Genomic DNA, 21,365 nt, shown 5'->3' on the forward strand with positions numbered 1-21,365 from the left:
AATATTTTCATATCAAGTTTAAAATCAAATATTAGTTATACAAAAATATCAAAATTATATAACAAATTATTAATAAGATTCTAGTTAAATAATTTAAAATAATCAATTTTATCACACAACAACAAAGAAATACTAATAGTCAAAAAAATACATTTGTACTCTTCGTATTAGAAAGAGAGAGGATGTTATAATTCTTTTTTTCTTAAGATATCACATCTCTTCTATCAATAAAATTTAAATATAAAAATTTATTTAAAAATAAAGTTATCATAAGTTAGAAATATATATTATAAATATAGATCAAAATAAATAAGAAATTTTAAAAAAATTCATATACTCTAATTAAAAAAATGCCTAAAAATCCAATCGTAAAAAAAAATCTCTAAATATTTTTTCACATAAATAACTATTGGTATTAATTATCTAGGAGTACATATAAATATTTTTTAAATATAAATTAATGTCTTGCTCTTACAAAAAAAATGGGATTAATACTCAACAACAATATTATCATCACTTTTAAGCAATTTATAAATTTTTTTAAGTTTTACTTAGCGACCGAATAGAACTCCGTCTCTAATTTTAACTAATATTTAGTGACTGAATTCAATTTCATCACTAATTTTAAATAATCTTTACCGACCGAATTAAATTTCGTCGCTAATTTTAACTAATATTTAGCGAATAAATTTAATTTTGTCGCTATTTTTAACTAATATTTAGCGACCGAATATAATTACATCGCTAATTTTAACTAATATTTAGTGATTAAATTAAATTTCGTCGCTAAAAAAGTCAAAATTTCTTATTTAGTGACCGAGTTGAATTCGGTCGCCAATTTTAACTAATATTTATCGACCGAATTCAATTCCGTCGCTAATTTTAACTAATATTTAGCGACCAAATTCAATTCTATCGCTAAAAAATCAAAATTTCTTATTTAGCGACCGAATTCAATTCTGTCACTAAATTTAACTAGTATTTAACAACTGAATTCAATTCCATCGCTAATTTTAACTAATATTTAGCGACCGAATTCAATTCCATCGCTAATTTTAACTAATATTTAGCAACCGAATTTAATTTCGTCACTAAAAAAAATCAAAATTTCTTATTTAGCGATCGAATTTAATTCGGTCGCAATGTTTTTTACAATTTAGTAGCTAGCGACCGAAATAGTAACTGATTTTCTAGCGAAGACTTATTTTGGTCGCTAAATCAGTCGCTATTTTGATTATTCAGAATTGGTCGCTAAATCAGTCGCTAAATAACGACTGATAAATTTCGGTCGCTAATTTCGGTCGCTATTTTGCAATTTTCTAGTAGTGACCTTTACTAGATTTGTATGGAGAAGCAAAGGAATACTATGATCATGGCTTCTGTTAGGAGATAAACCCTGAGGAATAGCAAAAACATCTTGATAAGTATGTAATAACATAGCCACATCAGATTCAACATCAGTGGGAAGCTACAAACAGTGATCATCATAACAACATGGAAGTTGCATCTATAAGGTAAAAATTTCTGAAATGACCCTAGTACGACTCAATCTTCTAATATGATGAAATTGAGCTTGAACATGTAATATGTATCCTCCTGAAGAGTAATAAAATTTCCATCTAAATGCAACTTAAAGGTCAAGGCACTATAATTTGATATATGAGGACCTAGAGTTGCTAACCAAGTAGCTCCAAGCACAAGGTTAGCACTCGAAACTAGAAGCAGGTATACTTGCAAATGTAAAACATGTCTTTGAACGTGAACCTCTAAAGATTTGACCATGCCTTCAACTGTCAAAGCATGACCATTCCCTACCAACACTTGAAATCCAGTCGTTGGTTCCACGGGAAGTTTAAGGGAAAAAGCAAGTCTTGGTTGCAAGAAATTATCTGAGCTCCCACTGTCTAGTAAAATCTACATTGCGATTCCATTAATAGTACCTCTAAATTTCATGGTACCAACACCAGAGCCTCCCTTCAAAGCATTAAAAGATAAATGATGATCTAGAGTTACATTATGCTACTGTGTAGCGTTCCCCTTATCAAGTGGATCAGGGTCCACAAGAGCTTCCTTTTATGCATCCATAAGCAAGAGTAAATATTATTTGTTAGGACATTTATGGATAGGTGTAAATTTTTCATCACACATGAAACAAAGGCCCTTTTCACGTCTGATCTGCATCTCAGCTGAAGAAATCTTCCTGACATTAGAATTCTTTGCTTTTGTTTGGGTAGGGTGTATAATGGTTGGAGTAGGCAAAAGTGGAGGAAGGCTAGTGTTTTTGTGGGTTTGGGCCAATGTAGGAGTAGTAGTTTTGGAATATGATTAGGATGGAGAATATTTTTGCTTAGGATCATACTTCTCCTCATACAATTTTGCCAAAGAAATGACACACATCATAGAAGTTGGTTCTATGGTTATAATGTCCTTGCAAATGTTCGGTTGGAGACCACCGATAAAACAGTCTAATAAAGCATTAGGAGTGAAACCATATACACGATTTGCTAGGGCAATAAACTCACGATAGTGATCGTGGATAGATCCAAGCTGAGTAAGCTTAAAAATAGCATATCGTAGACCTTCATATGGTGACAAGCCAAATTCCAGTTCCAACACTCTAATAAATCCCACCCATGATTGAAACAGATTGTTCTTTTCCATCATTTGAAACCAAGGTATCACTTCAGCGTCCATATGTACAACAACAATGGTCAAGCGTTGAACATGATCTGGAATATTATAATAAGTGAAAAATTGTTCAACCTTGAAAATCCATTCAAGAACATTCGTGCCATTAAACCGAGGAAAATCAAGCTTGACATTACGAACCTGAAATGGAGTAGTAGAGGAGCCAAAGCTCTCTTTCCTAGAGGATTGAGAAGATGCACCCTTAACATTCAAAGAGGTAATAGTAGTCTCCAAGTTTTTGACATGAGTAGAATATTCAGCATGATGCAGCTCTATCATTTCCATCAATCTTTTGACATCAGCTAATAGATTCTTAAGATCAATGGTAATGTCCTTCAATCGAGTGTTTTCCACCATGGAAAAAAAATAGCACCAATGTAATGAAGGAGAATAAGACTATGTATTATTTATGTAATACTTCAATATAATAGTGATGAAGGGTGTTGCTATAGCAACATACAGAGAATCTTAAAGAAAAACCCAATGAGAGGAGAAACATAATGCACAATCTACTACTCTCTCCTTCACTATGTAGTGGCCTATATAACCATTTGATACCCACACGTATTCACCCAAACGTGAGTTTGTTATTCTCTCTCTCTTACTTTTCCTACGTTCCTCCCCATGTGGACCGTGTGCTAGCTGCACTTGCTCATCCTTGTCATTAACAGTTTCCATTCTTACCCTTTCCTCATTTGTTGATATAACAACATGATAACAATCTTACGATGTAAAAAAGTTGGTACTCAAATGGTCATGAAATCAATAAATGTGCATGGAATGGTTTACTTTACTAATGACTTCAAGCAATAAGCTTCATCTTCCACTATACAATCCACTAAAGACCTCGCTGTTGCCACATAGGGATGCTTCCCACTCTGTGGAGGACATCACAATTTGTGATAATGTTCCAATGATATCCCTCATTTCAGGCCTTTCTATTGGATCCTCTTTCAAGCACCATTCAGCTATTTCTGCCATCTGCTAGATTGATATGAGAGGGACAAAGTATATACATTAATAATTTACATTATAATAATTAAGAAAAAAAACACTACGTACCTCGCTGTTTAAAAATTAAAACTATATATATATATATATATATATATTAAAAAATGATAAAATGAGAGAATGTACATGCACATAACTCTATAATAGTAGGTAGTTGTTTATATTAGTAAAGAGGTAAAAGAGTCTATAAAATTGTGGACACCAAATCAGAATATTTTTTTTATATAATAATTAGTGAGTAAAAGGTATTTCATGTCTTTCTTTAAATCTACATAAGTGAAAGTAGTGGATAATTATTAAGAGAATTTTTTTTTAAAGAAAACTTTTGTATCAAAAGACTTTTTTGACTTTTATTAATTATAATTGGACAATTTTTAAAGGTTAAAATTATCAACAATAATATATAAACTAAAACAAGGAATCCCTTTATATATATAATTATATATTATAGATAAATACACAATATTATATAATTGTTATAGGTGATAAAAGAAAAGCCTCGGTATATTCAATTAAATATTGACTACAAGAATGTAGGAAAAAAAAATCGTAAAAATGTCCCAAAAGAATTTGGACTATAATAAGAACAAACCTTAATTTAATATACACGCAGTAATTTGATATGGACGAATATTGACACATGAAAGTATATATTGTGAGACCCTACCCTTAGCTGACCAAACTCCCCCTCCCAACTCTAACTCTCCCTTTCACTCTCTTTTCTCCCTCCATTCTCATTTTGGCTGATTTCACTTTGGTTCTTGGATTCAAGGTGGTGGTGTGGAGTGATTAAGGTTGCTAGCTGAACATTTGGGAGTTCCTCTTCTTCTCCGACTCTTCTCTCTTCTCCGTTCCTCAATCGTCTCTTCCCGGAAGCTCGGATTTCTTCACCGAGGTAAGGGAAGTTAGTATTTTGCTGCGTTTTGGCTGGAAAACGGGTTTATGAACCCTTTTGGCTGTTAGGATTTTACTGTGTATGGCTGAGTTTGCTGAAACCTTTGGGTTTTTGGGGGTTTTGTGGTTTTAAGTCAAAGTTTGGGATTTTCTTGAATTGTTGTTGCATGCACAAAAAGCTGATACTTTTGAACTCCTTGGTGAAAATGTAACACTATGAACCGTTTGCATGTGGTTTTTCTGTTAAGATTTGCAGGTTTTGAGCAATTTTCGAACCTGGGGAGAGTTACTGATGAGTTCGCGCTGGGCACTGTTCTTCGCGCTGGGCGCGCGACCACCAGGAGACTCTGTTTAGGCAAGCCCGCCGGGCGCAAGGCTGTGTGCGCTGGGCGAACTTGCAAATGGGAGTCTCTGGCTGGCCCACGCCGGGCGTGACTCGAGCTGCGCTGGGCGCGATATCAAGAGTAACATGTTTTGGGATACTTGGTGCTGCGCTAGGCACACTTTTGGACTCGCTGGGCGCGGAGGCTCCTTGGGAGTCTTTTCCAAGAGCACGCCGGGTGCAATGCGAATTGCGCTGGGCGCGAGACCTTGGTAGGTCTCTGCCTTCCCCACGCTGGGCGCGGGTTAGGCCCCGCTGAGCGCACGAGACTCCTTGAGTCTCTGCCAGGCAGGCGCTGGGCGCAATTTGGAATTGCACCAGGCGCGGGAGAGCCTTGGTGCTCTCGGGTTGAGTCTCGCCGGACGCGAGTACTCCTGCGCTGGGCGCGCTGGTCCTGGTGCTCTCGGGTTAAGCCGCGCTGGGCGCGACCTCGAGTGCGTCGGGCGCGCAAGCAGATGATGACCTATATGATGTTGGCTGTTGAATTGTGCCGAGATTGTAAATCAATGATGTTATATGCTGAACCATGTTGTATTTGATGAATATGTTGTGATGACAAGGAGATAAATATGTTAGTTGTATTAGAGGTGTATTGTTGTGCTGGAATCATTGGATTAATAAGTGAAATTTTATAGTATAGCGGAATTTTTAGACTATTGGGCTGAATTATGGAAAATAATAATTGTGTTGAATTGCTGTGCTGTGTGGTGTTGTGTTGTGTTGTGTTGTGTTGTGTTGTGCTGTGCTAGGTTGTGCTGAGTTGTGGGATATTATAGCCGCTAAGTCGGTGTTGTTGTTAGCCACATATGTGGTGCTGATTCTAACCGCTAAGGCGGTGCTGTTGTTGCCGCTTTGCGGTGCCGTTATAGCCACTCAAGTGGTGCTGTTGTTGCTGCTAAGCAGTGCTGATATTGCCGCATTGCGGTGCTGATATTGTTGAGTGGTATAAGCTGTACAAGTGTGCTGATAACTGTATCTGTTGTTTATTTATATTGATATATATTTGTATGTTGAATTTTAATTACACTAGCTTACCCTTTTGTTGTCTCCATGATGTTGGACTGCAATGATCATACAATGTATGGGAGCAGAGCAGGGATAGGTGGGTGTCTGGTGGTGAGTCTCCGGTGGACCCGTGGAGCTTATTTCTGTTGTGATACCTTTTTGCTGTGTAGTTACTTGTGATAGTAACATTTGATTGTAATTTCTTTTGTACACTTTAACTTTATTCAGACTGGATCATGTATATGTATATTCTAGACTCTATATATATACATTTGTTCTCTTCTGTGCAGTGTTTCTAGTGTGCGGTGCCGTGTGTAGTGACCAGCTGGGTCGTTACACTTTAGTGGTATCAGAGCAGTTCGAGTCTAGTGGACACTCTTTGGGGGGTGGTCCCTTTAGGCTTTTTGATGTGTTAACTCTGTGCTGTGTTGTTTTGCTGTGATGTTTGTTGTGCTGAAATTTGCCGTGCTGAAATTGCTGTGATGATTTGTTGTGCTGTTGATTGTGGTGTGGTTTAGTTATTGTTTACTAAAGATGCTGTTAATTTTGTAGACGATGACTAGGACCAACGAGCAGATAGCCCGTGCCATAGAGATGATGGCCATGGCTATGCAACAACAAAATGCCTATTTTGCTAGGATGGAGGCTGAGAGAGCTGCAGCTGGTGCAGCAAGACCTACAGGGTCACAAGAGAGTCGGGACCTTGCTGAGTTCCGGAAGTGTAATCCTCCACAGTTTGTAGGAGATGCGGATCCAGAAGTAGCTGACCGCTGGATCCGTGAGCTAGAGAAGATCTTTACAGTACTGGGATGTCCTCTAGAGAGGAGGTTAGCATATGTTGTGTACATGCTTGTTGGGGAGGCTGAACATTGGTGGAGAGGCACCTATCAGATGCTTGCTGCTAGAGGAGTTACAGTTGATTGGGAGTGCTTCCGGACAGTGTTTATGGAGAAGTACTTTCCAGAAAGCGTGAGGCATGCCAAGGAGGCAGAGTTTATGCGACTGCATCAGGGAGGGATGATAGTTTCTGAGTATGCGATGAAATTCGAGTACTTGGCTCGTTTTTATTCGCAAGGTATAGCTGAGGCCTAGAAATGCAGGAAATTTGCTGATGGGTTGAGACATGAGTTGAGGAGGGTGGTGGTGCCTATGGCCATCACTGAGTTCCCGGCCTTAGTGGAGAAGGCGAAGGTGGTGGAGCGGTTGGAAGGTGGTAACCGTGCTGTGAGGACTGCTGGGGGGCCATCTGGGTCCAAGAAGGGTGAGAGTCAGAGGAAGCCGTATGACAGGCCCCAGTCTCAGCAAGGGGGTTCTGTTGCTCGGCAATCTTCCAGTGCTGCTAGTGGAGGTAGACAGAGTGGAGGTGCCACTCTGAGATGTTTCAGGTGTGCTGGGCCCCACTTTGTCAGGGACTGCCCGCACACGGAGAGCTGTTGCTTCAGATGTCATCAGATGGGCCACGAGTCAGCCAACTGCCCTGCTAGGGGCAGACCCGAGAGGAGTACTCCGAGGGGTGATGTGCAGAGAGCTGATACTCAGAGGAGTAGCGCACAGAGAGCTGATACTCAGAGGGGTGACAAACCCACTACTGCTAGTAGAGTATTTGCCTTGACAGGTGCTGAGGCCTCGACTTCTTCCGATCTTGTGAAGGGGAAGGGCAAAGTTGCTGGTAAGCATGTGATGATTCTCTTTGACTCTAGTGTTTCCCATTCTTTTATATCCTATGCATGTGCTGCTGTGTTGGGTGTACCTGTGTGTGATTTGGGGTTGAGACTGCTAGTGTCTACGCCCGCTTCTGCTTCTGTGATTGCTTCTAAATTGTGTGTGGGTTGCCCGGTTGTGGTGAATGAGAAGAAGTACAAGGTGAACCTGATTTGTTTACCTTTGGTGGATATTCACATAATCTTGGGAATGGATTGGTTGTCTGCCAATTGCATTCTAATAGATTGTGCCAATAGGCGGTTGATCTTTCCTCAGGAGGAGGATGAGCTGTTGATCTCAGCTGGCCAGGCTGAGTCATTATTGAGAGATGGAGTAGAGTGCTGTCTTTTGCTTGTTGCTATGAGTGTGGAGACCGAGAGGGTCTTAGCTGATATCGATGTAGTGAAGGAGTATGCCGAGGTGTTCCCTGATGAGGTGCCTGGGTTGCCTCCTGTTAGGGAGATGGAGTTCAGCATTGACTTGGTTCCAGGTGCGGGATCAGTGTCAGTAGCTCCCTATAGGATGGCTTCTGCTGAGCTGGTTGAGCTAAAGGGTCAATTGGAGGACTTGTTGGAAAAGCAGTTGGTGTGGCCGAGTGTTTCGCCGTGGGGTGCTCCTATGTTGTTGGTAAAGAAGAAGGATGGGGGTAGTCGATTGTGTGTGGATTACCGGCAGCTGAACAAATTGACCATTAAGAACAAATATCCACTTCCCCGGATAGATGACTTAATGGATCAACTGAGGGGCGCGTCGGTGTTTTCTAAGATTGACTTGAGGTCAGGATATCACCAGATTAGGGTGAGGGAGAGTGACATACCGAAGACTGCTTTCAGAACTAGGTATGACCACTATGAATATGTTGTGATGCCGTTCGGTGTGACCAACGCCCCCGCAGTGTTCATGGACTACATGAACAGGATCTTCCGGCCGTTTTTGGATAAATTCGTGGTAGTGTTTATTGATGATATCTTGATCTATTCGAGAACCCCGGAGGAGCATGGAGAGCACTTGAGTACAGTGTTGGAGATTTTGAAAGCGAAGCAGCTGTATGCTAAGCTTTCGAAATGTGAGTTCTGGTTGGATGAGGTGAAGTTCTTGGGCCACGTGATTTCAGCTGAGGGGATTGCTGTTGATCCGGCTAAGGTGGAGTCGGTGTTACAGTGGGAGCGCCCGAGGACTGTTACGGATATTCGGAGCTTCGTGGGCTTAGCGGGTTACTATCGAAGGTTCATTGAAGGATTCTCTAAGATAATAGCGCCTCTGACCCAACTGACTAGGAAGGAGCAGTCATTCATTTGGACAGATGCCTGTGAGCAGAGCTTTGTTGAGCTGAAGAGGAGGTTAACTACTTCTCCTGTGCTGGTGTTGCTGGATTTTGGTGAGCCGTTTGACGTGTATTGTGATGATTCTCATCAGGGTCTGGGGTGTGTGCTGATGCAAAACAGGAGAGTGGTGGCATATGCTTCAAGGCAACTGAAGACTCATGAGAGGAACTATCCCACTCATGACTTGGAGTTAGCAGCTGTGGTGTTTGCCTTGAAGATCTGGAGGCATTACTTATATGGTGCCCGGTTTAGCGTCTTCAGTGATCACAAGAGTCTAAAGTACTTGTTTGATCAGAAGGAGCTGAACATGAGGCAGAGGCGGTGGATGGAGTTTCTGAAGGATTATGATTTTTAGTTGATGTATCATCCGGGCAAAGCCAATGTGGTGGCAGATGCGCTGAGTAGGAAATCCATCCACATGTCAAGTATGATGCTTAGAGAGCTGAAGCTGGTTGAGGAGTTCAGAGATTTGAATCTCTGTGTGGAGTTAGCTCAGGATCACATTAGTTGTGGGGCAGTTACCATAACTAATGAGTTCTTGAGGCACGTTGGACTCAAGCAGTTGCAGGATGAGGAGTTGGTGAGACTTCTTGGTTTGCTGGGTACCGAGAAAGCTGCTGGTTTTGAGCTGGGAGAAGATGGGATCTTGAGGTTCAGAGGCAGGATTTGCCTACCTCAGGATGTTGAGCTGAGGAGAGCTGTATTGGAAGAAGGCCACAAGAGTAGACTTAGCATACACCTGGGTATGACTAAGATGTACCAAGATCTCAGGAAAGATTTCTGGTGGTCTGGTATGAAAAGGGAGATCGCTGAGTATGTGGCGGCCTGTCTGACCTGTCAGAAGGCAAAGGTTGAACATCAGAAGCCGAGTGGGTTGATGCAACATATAGAGATTCCGGAATGGAAGTGGGATAGTATCACTATGGATTTTGTTGTTGGGATGCCTAGGTCAGCTAGGAATAGTGATGCTATCTGGGTAATTGTTGATCGGTTGACCAAGTGTGCACATTTATTGCCTATCAACATCAAGTGGTCCTTGGAGAAGCTGACTCAATTGTATGTAAAGGAGATAGTACGGTTGCACGGGGTGCCTTCTAGTATTATCTCCGACCGAGATCCAAGGTTCACTTCCCGATTTTGGCAGAGTCTACATCAGGCCCTAGGCACGAAGCTAAAGCTGAGTTCTGCTTATCATCCACAGACGGATGGTCAGTCAGAGAGGACAATCCAGTCCTTGGAGGATCTGTTGAGGGCCTGTGTGTTAGACCATTTTGGTAGCTGGGAGGAGGTCCTACCGTTGGTGGAGTTTACTTATAACAACAGCTTTCATGTTAGCATTGAGATGGCACCATATGAAGCCTTGTACGGCAGAAGATGTAGGACTCCTCTGTGTTGGTATCAGGATGGTGAGTCTGTGGTTGTGGGACCGGAGCTGATCCTACAGACTACTGAAAAGGTGAAGATGATCCAGGAGAAGATGAAGACTGCTAAGAGTAGGCATAAATCTTATGCTGACAGGAGGCGTAAGCCTTTGGAGTTTGCCGAAGGGGAGCATGTATTTGTAAAGGTGACTCCGACCTCGGGTGTGGGAAGAACGCTGAAGGCTCGGAAGTTAACACCGAGATTTGGGGGTCCCTATCAGATCATACAGCGTGTAGGTCCAGTTGCTTATCGGTTGGCTTTGCCACCGTCTCTTTCAAACCTACACGATGTGTTTCATGTATCCCAGCTGAGGAAGTATGTGCATGATCCGAGTCATGTGGTGGAGCTGGATGATGTACAAGTGAAGCCGAACCTGACTTTTGAGAAGTTGCCAGTAGCCGTGGTGGATCATAAGCTGAAGGAGCTGAGGGGCAAATCCATTGCTCTGGTGAAAGTATTGTGGGATACAACTACTAGTGAGGCTACTTGGGAGGTTGAGCAGCAGTGCCAAGAGCGTTACCCGTTTCTATTCCCAAGTAAATTTGTTTTCGGGGACGAAAACTCTTGTTGTTGGGGAGATTGTGAGACCCTACCCTTAGCTGACCACACTCCCCCTCCCAACTCTAACTCTCCCATTAACTCTCTTTTCTCCCTCCATTCTCATTTTGGCTGATTTCACTTTGGTTCTTGGATTCAAGGTGGTGGTGTGGAGTGATTAAGGTTGCTAGCTGAACATTTGGGGGTTCCTCTTCTTCTCCGACTCTTCTCTCTTCTCCGTTCCTCAATCGTCTCTTCCCGGAAGCTCGGATTTCTTCACCGAGGTAAGGGAAGTTAGTATTTTGCTGCGTTTTGGCTGGAAAACGGGTTTATGAACCCTTTTGGCTGTTGGGATTTTACTGTGTATGGCTGAGTTTGCTGAAACCTTTGGGGTTTTTGGGGGTTTTGTGGTTTTAAGTCAAAGTTTGGGATTTTCTTGAATTGTTGTTGCATGCACAAAAGGCTGATACTTTTGAACTCCTTGGTGAAAATGTGACACTATGAACCGTTTGCATGTGGTTTTTCTGTTAAGATTTGCAGGTTTTGAGCAATTTTTGAACTTGGGGAGAGTTACTGATGAGTTCGCGCTGGGCGCTGTTCTTCACGCCGGGCCCGCGACCACCAGGAGACTCTGTTTAGGCAAGCCCGCCGGGTGCAAGGCTGTGTGTCCTGGGCGAACTTGCAAATGGGAGTCTCTGGCTGGCCCGCGCCGGGCGTGACTCGAGCTGTGCTGGGCGCGATATCAAGAGTAACATGTTTTGGGATACTTGGTGCCGCGCTATGCACACTTTTGGACTCGCTGGGCGCGGAGGCTCCTTGGGAGTCTTTTCCAAGAGCACGCCGGGCGCAATGCGAATTGCGCTGGGCGCGAGACCTTGGTAGGTCTCTGCCTTCCCCACGCTGGGCGCGGGTTAGGCCCCGCTGAGCGCACGAGACTCCTTGAGTCTCTGCCAGGCAGGCGCTGGGCGCAATTTAGAATTGCGCTAGGTGCGGGAGAGCCTTGGTGCTCTCGGGTTGAGTCTCGCTGGGCGCGAGTACTCCTGCGCTGGGCGCACTGGTCCTGGTGCTCTCGGGTTAAGCCGCGCTGGGCGCGACCTCGAGTGCACCGGGCGCGCAAGCAGATGATGACCTATATGATGTTGGCTGTTGAATTGTGCCGAGATTGTAAATCAATGATGTTATATGCTGAACCATTTGTATTTGATGAATATGCTATGATGACAAGGAGATAAATATGTTAGCTGTATTAGAGGTGTATTGTTGAGCTGGAATCATTGGATTAATAAGTGAAATTTTATAGTATAGCGGAATTTTTAGACTGTTGGGCTGAATTATGGAAAATAATAATTGTGTTGAATTATTGTGCTGTGTGGTGTTGTGTTGTGCTGTGCTGTGCTGTGCTGTGTTGTGCTGTGCTGAGTTGTGGGATATTATAGTCGCTAAGTCGGTGCTGTTGTTAGCCACATATGTGGTGCTGATTCTAACCGCTAAGGCGGTGCTGTTGTTGCCGCTTTGCGGTGCCGTTATAGCCACTCAAGTGGTGCTGTTGTTGCTGCTAAGCAATGCTGATATTGCCGCATTGCGGTGCTGATATTGTTGAGTGGTATAAGCTGTACAAGTGTGCTGATAACTGTATCTGTTGTTTATTTATATTGATATATATTTGTATGTTGAATTTTAATTACACTAGCTTACCCTTTTGTTGTCTCCATGATGTTGGACTGCAATGATCATACAATGTATGGGAGCAGAGCATGGATAGGTGGGTGTCTGGTGGTGAGTCTCCGGTGGACCCGTGGAGCTTATTTCTGTTGTGATACCTTTTTGCTGTGTAGTTACTTGTGATAGTAACATTTGATTGTAATTTCTTTTGTATACTTTAACTCTGTTCAGACTGGATCATGTATATGTATATTCTAGACTCTATATGTATACATTTGTTCTCTTCTGTGCGGTGTTTCTAGTGTGCGGTGTCGTGTGTAGTGACCAGCCGGGTCGTTACATATATGATATAATTGTGACTTATTATCTTTGATTTGGATTTACTTATATCTTAGTTAAACTAGACTAATCTAAAATAAAGACTTAAAACACTGATGTGAAATAATAAATAAAAAAAGGCTATTGTGACTTACTAGTTTATTTTAGACTTTATTGAAAAAATGTTCAAAAATGACATACATCAAAATATTTTTTTTTGGTAGTGAAAAGGTTAGGTTAAGATAACACACAATCTCATATAAGGTAAAAGTCAATTATTAATTTCTTTAAAAAAATTAGTGAAATTACGAAACGTCTATCTCATTTTTATCTTTATAGTATAAGTTACCATAAGAGAATATAAAATACAAATAAAACCATGGAAGTATATAAGTTTTAATTATTAGTTTATTTTTAGATTTTATTGGAAAAATGTTCACAAATGACATAAATCAAGATATTTTTATTTTTGGTAGTGAAAAGTAAATTAGGGCAAAACACGACTCCATATAAGATTAAAATCAACTACTAACTTTTTTAAAAGTTTTCAATGAAATTACGAATCGCCTAATTCACTCTTAGTATAAGTTTATATGAAATGATATAAAATACAAGGAAAATTAGATTCAATCTCAAGTCATTAGTAGAAGCAAAGAAACTTTAACTAGCTATATTACCCTTATAAAAGTATTAAGATATTTAAACTTTTATGCATGTTTTTTTCTTAAACCTCTTAACTTTCTAAATATTGGCACAATATATGAATGAATTAGTTTTTTTTAATCATTAAAATCGAACTTAAGATTAAGAGTTTATAATCCACTCACCTAATTAACGAAGTAAATTAGACTCTCTTACCTTAATTTAGAATTATACAAATCAAAATTATTTTATAATATTAAATGATTTTTTATTAGGTAATTTATTTTTAAAAAAATTGAATTGAATGGTCCAATATAAATCATATTTATAAAATCTAACATTGATCTAATATTATGTAGTACTTCATCGGGATACATCAAAATATATGTGATATATAATGCTGAAATGCATGAGAAAAAGAATCATTTAATTAATTTTTTATTATTTAGTTTTCATAAGATTCGGTACAAATAATTAATAGTTATAAGGAATATTGTGCGTGTAAGGAACATTGCATGCATGAACATGAAAACAGCTATGTTTCTTACGTTCTCACTTGTCTTTCTCGTATGATTTTGCTTTTCTTGGTAACATTTACATCATTTATGCCCAACCTACGTTTTGTCCTCCCTAGTGAGTTTCCAATTTCTATATATATTTTAAGTTCTAAACTAATGGTTTCCCCTTTACACTATATAGTATATACATAGAAATTAAATTTGAGGGAAGCGTAGATACTTAAGATGAAAATATAATCATAGATATTAATCTAACCTTGTAGACATCTTCCATCGGATAACTAGCTTCTAGATTCTTATCTATGGCATCTTCTAAAGCAGTCTCTGGGTCATCATCTTGGAATATTTTATTAACCTGAATATGATGAAATGAAATCTCAGCCTTCTTCCATATAAATTAATTAGCTTTTTGAAGTAAAATTTCATATAAAATAATGATGTAATAAGGTTTCAGCTCACTCTCAGCTTTCAAGAAGACAAATTTGAATGTCATGTGGATACTGTTTCAAACTTGAATCTAATAATCTTTTTTATATTACACTTACAACAGTAATGAGTGATTTCATTTTGATGTCTTCTTGGCTTTCTCGAAATAGTGCACGTTTCCCTGTTAACAGCTCTGAAAGTACCACTCCAAACGCAAACACATCGGTTTTTGGGGTCACTTGAAGCTCCTTCAGAGATCTTAAAGGTCAAAAACAAATAATGTCAAAACATTAAGGATAAATGCAACAAACACAACATCTAATACTCTTTTAAACACTCTTTCTTGTTAACCAAAATTTATTAAAAATCACAACTTGTAAGCATAACATCCTATTTTAATAAATTTATCATCATTTTGTAGTTTTCAATAAATGTTTACAACAAGAGTTAGGAGGAGTGTATTATAAAATATGTTGCTAGCACACTTCAAAATTAAATGGGAAAACAATTTTTCTTTCCTTAATTAAGTCAAGCAAATTATTGATGCCAGGAAAATTGTTTATCCATTGAATGCACTAAAATTATAATTATGAATGGAAAACATAAATCCGTACTCTGGGGGAAGGTAGCCTGGTGTTCCTACGAGTCTTGTTGCCACAAAACTTTCATCATTGGTTCTATCTACCAGCTTTGCAAGTCCAAAATCTCCCACCTTCGTATCAAATGTTAAGTTAATGATTGATTGATTGATGCAGTGTAATTTCACAAATAAATGAACTTACTCTCCCAGCAGCAAGTTAATCCTGAAATCTTTGGTTAGCAGTATTTCTTATAAGAGATAATGGTATATTAAGAAATAAAAGCATGATGATTGGAGAGCATCTTGTTCTGTTTAACTGTAGAACAAAACTTGTGTACAATTCCATAGTTAAGGTTTGTGCCATTATCCCATTAAATTTAGAGTTTTGTCTTGATAATCTGAATAATTATTTAAAGAAAACCTTTATTGTGTAAATTACCAAGGTCAAACTACAATTAGAGAACATTACAAGTTTTACTAGGAGCCTGTATATAAGTTTTGTCCTTAACAGCACATGCATGTTGATGTTACCTTGTGAATTGATGATTCAGGTTGATGTTAACTATTGATATTGAAATATTTGTTTTTGGTTAGGGACCATAATTTTTCCTTAAAAGAAGAATTAGTGTGAGTACTTTTTGGCTAGAAGTGAGTAAAAGAAGTAAAGAATTGAAGGGATAAGTACCTTTGCTCTGAGCTTGTCATCAAGTAGAATATTGCTAGTCTTTATATCACGGTGCACATATCGTGCCTTTGTATAATCATGTATATATTCAAGACCTCTTGCAGCATCCAATGCAATTTGAACTCTTGCACTCCAAGAAAGAGGCTGGTTCCCTGTTCCAGAATCATGCTTCAGATTTCTTGATATGTATATATTTTTTACTTTTCCCTGAACTAATAGTTTTGTTAAAGAGCTTTGTGATTGGTTTTATATATGTGTATTAAGTTTAATTACTGGCATTTTGGATCAAACTAACAGACTATAGTCTTATGAATGTTGATTTGATGTTAGTTCTGTTTTTTTAATCAACATATTATTGGTACGAAGTATTCACAAGTTATACTAATGACATTTTTTCCATCCACGATATTCGAATTTGATGTCTTATTCAAAGAGTTCAAATTTAGTGTCATTCAGACTAACAATTTCTCCATGATATTAGTTTTGTTTAATATCCCTTCCTAATTTGTAGGTTAGTTTTCATTTTTTTTTTATATAATGAGTAAAATGTCATTATTATATGATGCCGAAGTTACCATAATAGAAGATCACAAACCATCCCTATTATCTGCGTTTTAGGACTGGTCTTGTGGCCATCGTGGTGATACTAATATTAATAATTCTTCTGTTTCCTTGACTTTTTGAATCAAGTCTCTTACGTTTATTTTTGCCAGGAAAAGAAGAAAAAGAAAATATTTAAAGCTATTGATCCAAAATACCTTTCAGTAATGGATCATGAAGATGATCACTAAGAGATCCATTTGGAACATACTCATACACCAAATACAAGTCATCTTCTCCGTTGGCATATCCCAACAGCTCCACCTGTAATAGTGATTATGAAATTTAAAGCACCATTTTATTTTTTCAAAAGAATCAACTAAACAACATTTTTTCTTCTAAAAGATGGCCGAAACTCCAATCCTCCATTGTTGCTTTCATTACCTCACTTTCAAGCATCCATTTAAAATTTGAAGAAACCTTTGAGTTCCATTTATTTTCCTCCTCACTCAAACAACTCTTCCACAGTGTTGAGTTTTTTGGGTTGGGAATAGTGCCTTTAGAAATAAATATTGCTCACCTCTCTTGCAATGGATAGTGATCAGTGTGACAATTTTTAATATATTTTAGAATATTATTTTAATTATTTTGCTATGTTATTATGGTCTAATATTATTTGCTTGGAAAAGCAAGTCTTTTCACTATTTTCTTAATCACTCCAAAATTATTACATCATGGATTTTTGTTCAATAACATGATTATATATTTGTAAACTGAGAAAGGAACAGTTGTTTTGATTTTGTTTAATGACATTCAATTATGAAACTTATGAAATTGGGAGAAATTTTTCTAAAATTTTGAAAGATTTGAAGGATGATCTGTTTTTAAAAATTATTTTACTGTATATTTCTGTGTTGGTGAAGCTTGTCAGGGTAAGTGATATTTCAGTCAGCTTAACCTGTGCTCTGGTCATGGATCCAATGTTGGGTCTTAGATCATATATCAGTCTTAAATTCTAATTCTAGTCTCTAGATCTGTTAACATTATGTCAAAGAAAAAACCATTAGAGGTATTACTTACAATGTTGATATGGTGGATCCTACACAAGACTTTGAGTTCTGCATAGAACTCTTTAGATTTATTAGATCTCATCTTCTTCACAGCAACCTCCTGTAGTTAAATAATCTCCAAGATTTTAGTCAACACATTAAAAAGGTTCTGCTTTCATTGTTGGGGATCATTAAAGAATGTAGCTGTTATTTGCATACCTTATTCTCTAACATTCCAAAATAAACACTTCCGTATCCACCACTTCCTATTTTTCGAGTTTCATCAAAGTTATGTGTAGCCTCTTCAATCTCCTCAAGGTTATATATTACTGGTCTTTCTGATTCAAATGAAATTACATCTGCATCAACATTTACCAAGAGTAAGCAAGTCTTTCTTTGTATAGACTACGACTAGAAAATTTATATTTGAATCACAAGTTGCATTTGTTACGAAAACTGCATTTTAAATTACCTTCCATATATTCCTTATGAAGGCTATACTTTGAGGAAATAGTTCTGTTGGCAATCGATCTTCTCGAGATAATTTGTAAATCTTCTCTGGTGATTTGTTTGACTTTATTTCTTCTGAGAATGAGAATGATTGTTATAATAACTGAAAGTAATGTCATGCCCGCTAAGATGCCAATGACTGGTGTTGTCCACTTGGATGTCTTCTCTGCCAACAAGGTAAAAGGAAGAGAAATTGATATCAAGAGTGACTGTTAACACAAAAAATGCATTTATTTAATTTGTTAGGATCAAAACTATCTTGCCAAACTTCACTTGGTCAGTGAACATCATTTGGTGAAAAATGCGAGTTCATTACCCACTTAAACTACTTTCTAGTATTGAATTCAAATCAAGAGAAACATTATCAGATGAAGTGGAAAGTGTTCAATGAAATATTTGATATTTTTCTTTCTCAGAAATAGGGGTGGGGCGCCAAAAAATGCAAAATATTGTAGCCTTAGATAGCAGGTAACATTAAAATAAGAGTTGATCTAAAATGCTGTTCCCTTAATGTAATGATTAAGAAAATGAAACCTCTAAAGTCTAAACGATTGTTGAGGTTGTTAACATAAATATAGAAGTTTTGCTGCTGGCCTTAATTTTAAATATTGAAGTAACACTACTGTTATCAAAGTATCAATGTAAGCTTAATGGCGTTTTGAAGTTATGAATCATGATGTGGTAATTTCTAAGTTCTTACAAACACAGCATATGGCTAAATGGCAATTTCTGACACAAACTTAACCCACAATTTACATAAGAAAGTAATAAGTAAGTATCATGCATAATGGAATCATGCAGAGGTAGAGGCAGAAAAATCACCATCTTTGTTAGTAGAACTAGGTATAAGTCCTTTGGATTCTGTGGGAACAAATAGCACCCAACCAACATCTATAAATTCAGGGTTTGGAGCCAGAATTTTGTTGATGCTCAGCATGCCAGCCAGTGTAGCGTTTAGCAGATTAGCAATCATTGTTGTTGTGTCATTAGGTTGAACTGTATAGGTAACAACTATTTGAGAATCACTTTCTAAACACCCACATGGAATATATATTCTTAAATTCTCGTCTGGATGCAACTGCGATGTATCATTAACTGGCCAGGCTTGCCCACTAAAAATCAAGTTTGAAATATTCACAAAAGTGTCATTTGGCTTCACTTTGTAGATTGTGTCATAGAAATATCCGCTAAGGTCACTAGTGTTTTTGCATGAACAAGGTACCGTGATGAGGTAGTCTTGTTTGGTGCCATACATTATAGGTGTGATTTGGGAAGAAATAACCGAGTAAAAAGAGGCAAGTTGTTCAATTGTGAGATTTTGGGTTATGTGGTAGAGGGAGGCCTTACATGTCCTGATCTTAGCAGAGCAATTTAAAGGAGCCAAATAAGTTGCTTTGATTGATACCTCAAAGGCAGAAGTGGTAGCCATCAAAGGGAAAAGAAGAGAAAGAAGCTGAGTGAATGAAACCATAGTTGTGTTCTAGAAACTCCCCAGGTGAAGGAGGAATAGATAGAACTAGTTTTAAAGTGCACCTCTTGACCTTGTCATCATCACCTGGTCGTTGATCTTTTCAAGAAACAAACATTTTTAGTTTCCTATATTGATATAATCCGAGACCCTTTTTTATAGGTTTAAAAACAGGTGTCAAACTCAGAATTAACCATTAATAATAATTATCGTATAGCAGAACCAACTATTTGTTCTCCTTCTCCCTGAACTGCATTAAGATGTTACCTCGATGTTTACAAGTTTTTGCTAGATATAATTTCTGTCTCGTGCCAGTGAATTACTAGGATGATGGGAGAATCATTTCTGGAATTACTAATTGCACTACAAGACAAATAAAAGACATTTAGGAACTAACAAACAGCTCTAGGTTATATTCCTTCAGATATGTCAATATGATGCATTCAGTGGACACTCCAACTATTCTTTTCCCGTTCAACTTGTTGAGTGCCACTTAAACCTTGACATTCTGTTAAAACGCGTGGCATAATAACGATCCAATTGGGGCTTGTTGCAATTGGCCATTGTCCACAGCTTATCTAAAGTGAGTCATGGTAAAGTAAATAATATCAATGGTTGATAAAACAAAATATATATATTAATTTACAATCCAGACAACGTTGTTTTAAAGAATTTTTTTTTTTCTTTTTTAAAAGAATGAAATCATGAACTGTCATATCTTCACGAATGTTTCAACTGCCTAAGCTGGGACCTGGTTGTTTGGTGCCCAGTTCTTTGTTTTCCCCGTCTGCTTCTACTTCTAGTGGCCCATCTTCTCTCATTGCCAAGCTATGATGCACCCATACAATACGACTATACGATTATTTTAAAATATATAAGATACGATACTTGTAAGATACGTGTCATTATATATATCAATGTTCATATAATATAATAATTATGTACTTGTAATTTTGATCAAAATTCATAAATATTAAATATATAATTGCTATTTTACAAATCTAAATTAAAAACATATTTATTGTACATTACTAAAAATAAATAAATTATAAATCATTTCATCATAAATTACTTTTTATTATTTACAAATAGAAATAATATTACCAATTTCATTTCTTTCTTAAAATTATCTATATAGAAGACAATTCTCATTTACAGTTCATCAAGGACCAATATTTCTATGTTTCTATATTAAACATATTTATATATCTTATTTAACTGTAATGGATATTTCATAATTTTTCAAAAATTTGAATACTTTATCGATACATATCACCAATAAGTATCGGTGAAGTATATGAGAGTATCGGAATTGAATAAAATTTTTATAATATTTTTAAAGGCTATGATACTTCATTGACACGTATCGGTGAAGTATCCAAGAGTATCGTGTCGGATACATATCGGATACGGATACGTGAAGCAAATTGAAGTATCGGTGCTTCATAGTTGCCAAGTCATGAATTTTGTAACCAGTTATGTAATTAGCCATTGTATCGACTAAGAAACAAGTCAAACAACGCAAGTATTTTAGTAATCTTAAGAAACTTTAGTTCATTTTTACCTTTAAGCAATTTCAAGCTAATTCAAACATGGTTTCACATTTTTCTGACTGATTGACCATTGTAGGGTCGTTTTTAAAACATTTTGCGAAAATGAGATTATTCTAAAACTATTTACACTTTTGGGACTGTTTACAAGGGTGTCGCTATGGGCCATAGTGACACTAGTGTCACGTGTAATTTTATTTTATTTTACAAGCCATGAACGTCATATTATTAAAGTCGCTGTAGCCGGTAGCGCTTCAAATAAAGTCGCTATAGCCTATAGCGACACAATTTAATTTAATTTTATTAAAAAACTTATTTGAAAATTGATAAAATAAATGTGAAGAAAAATAGATGTTGAGAAGGAAAAAACAGGAAAAAAATAAAAGATAAAAATAAGTGAACAAAAAAAAGTGTAAAAAAACGAGAGAAAAAAAGAAGGATAAAGAAAAAAT

General features: G+C 37.7%; 1 protein-coding gene across 1 annotated transcript; it reads right to left on the reverse strand.

Annotated features, from left to right (window-relative positions):
• Nucleotides 1-3,069: 3,069 nt before the first annotated feature.
• LOC109807310 (lysM domain receptor-like kinase 3) lies at nucleotides 3,070-20,834 on the reverse strand. The gene is made up of 10 exons (XM_083074958.1): nucleotides 18,718-20,834; nucleotides 17,858-18,061; nucleotides 17,605-17,744; nucleotides 17,417-17,506; nucleotides 16,555-16,660; nucleotides 15,797-15,948; nucleotides 15,146-15,243; nucleotides 14,651-14,789; nucleotides 14,362-14,460; nucleotides 3,070-3,669 (listed from the first exon to the last, which is right to left on the reverse strand). Exons 1-10 carry the CDS (start codon nucleotides 19,364-19,366, stop codon nucleotides 3,505-3,507), a joined length of 1,842 nt encoding a protein of 613 aa, XP_082931084.1. The 5' UTR covers nucleotides 19,367-20,834; the 3' UTR covers nucleotides 3,070-3,504.
• Between the last annotated feature and the right edge of the window lie 531 nt (nucleotides 20,835-21,365).

The sequence above is a fragment of the Cajanus cajan genome, chromosome 5 (assembly GCF_000230855.2).
Source record: "Cajanus cajan strain Asha chromosome 5, NIPB_CcT2T_4, whole genome shotgun sequence".
NCBI lineage: Eukaryota > Viridiplantae > Streptophyta > Magnoliopsida > Fabales > Fabaceae > Cajanus > Cajanus cajan.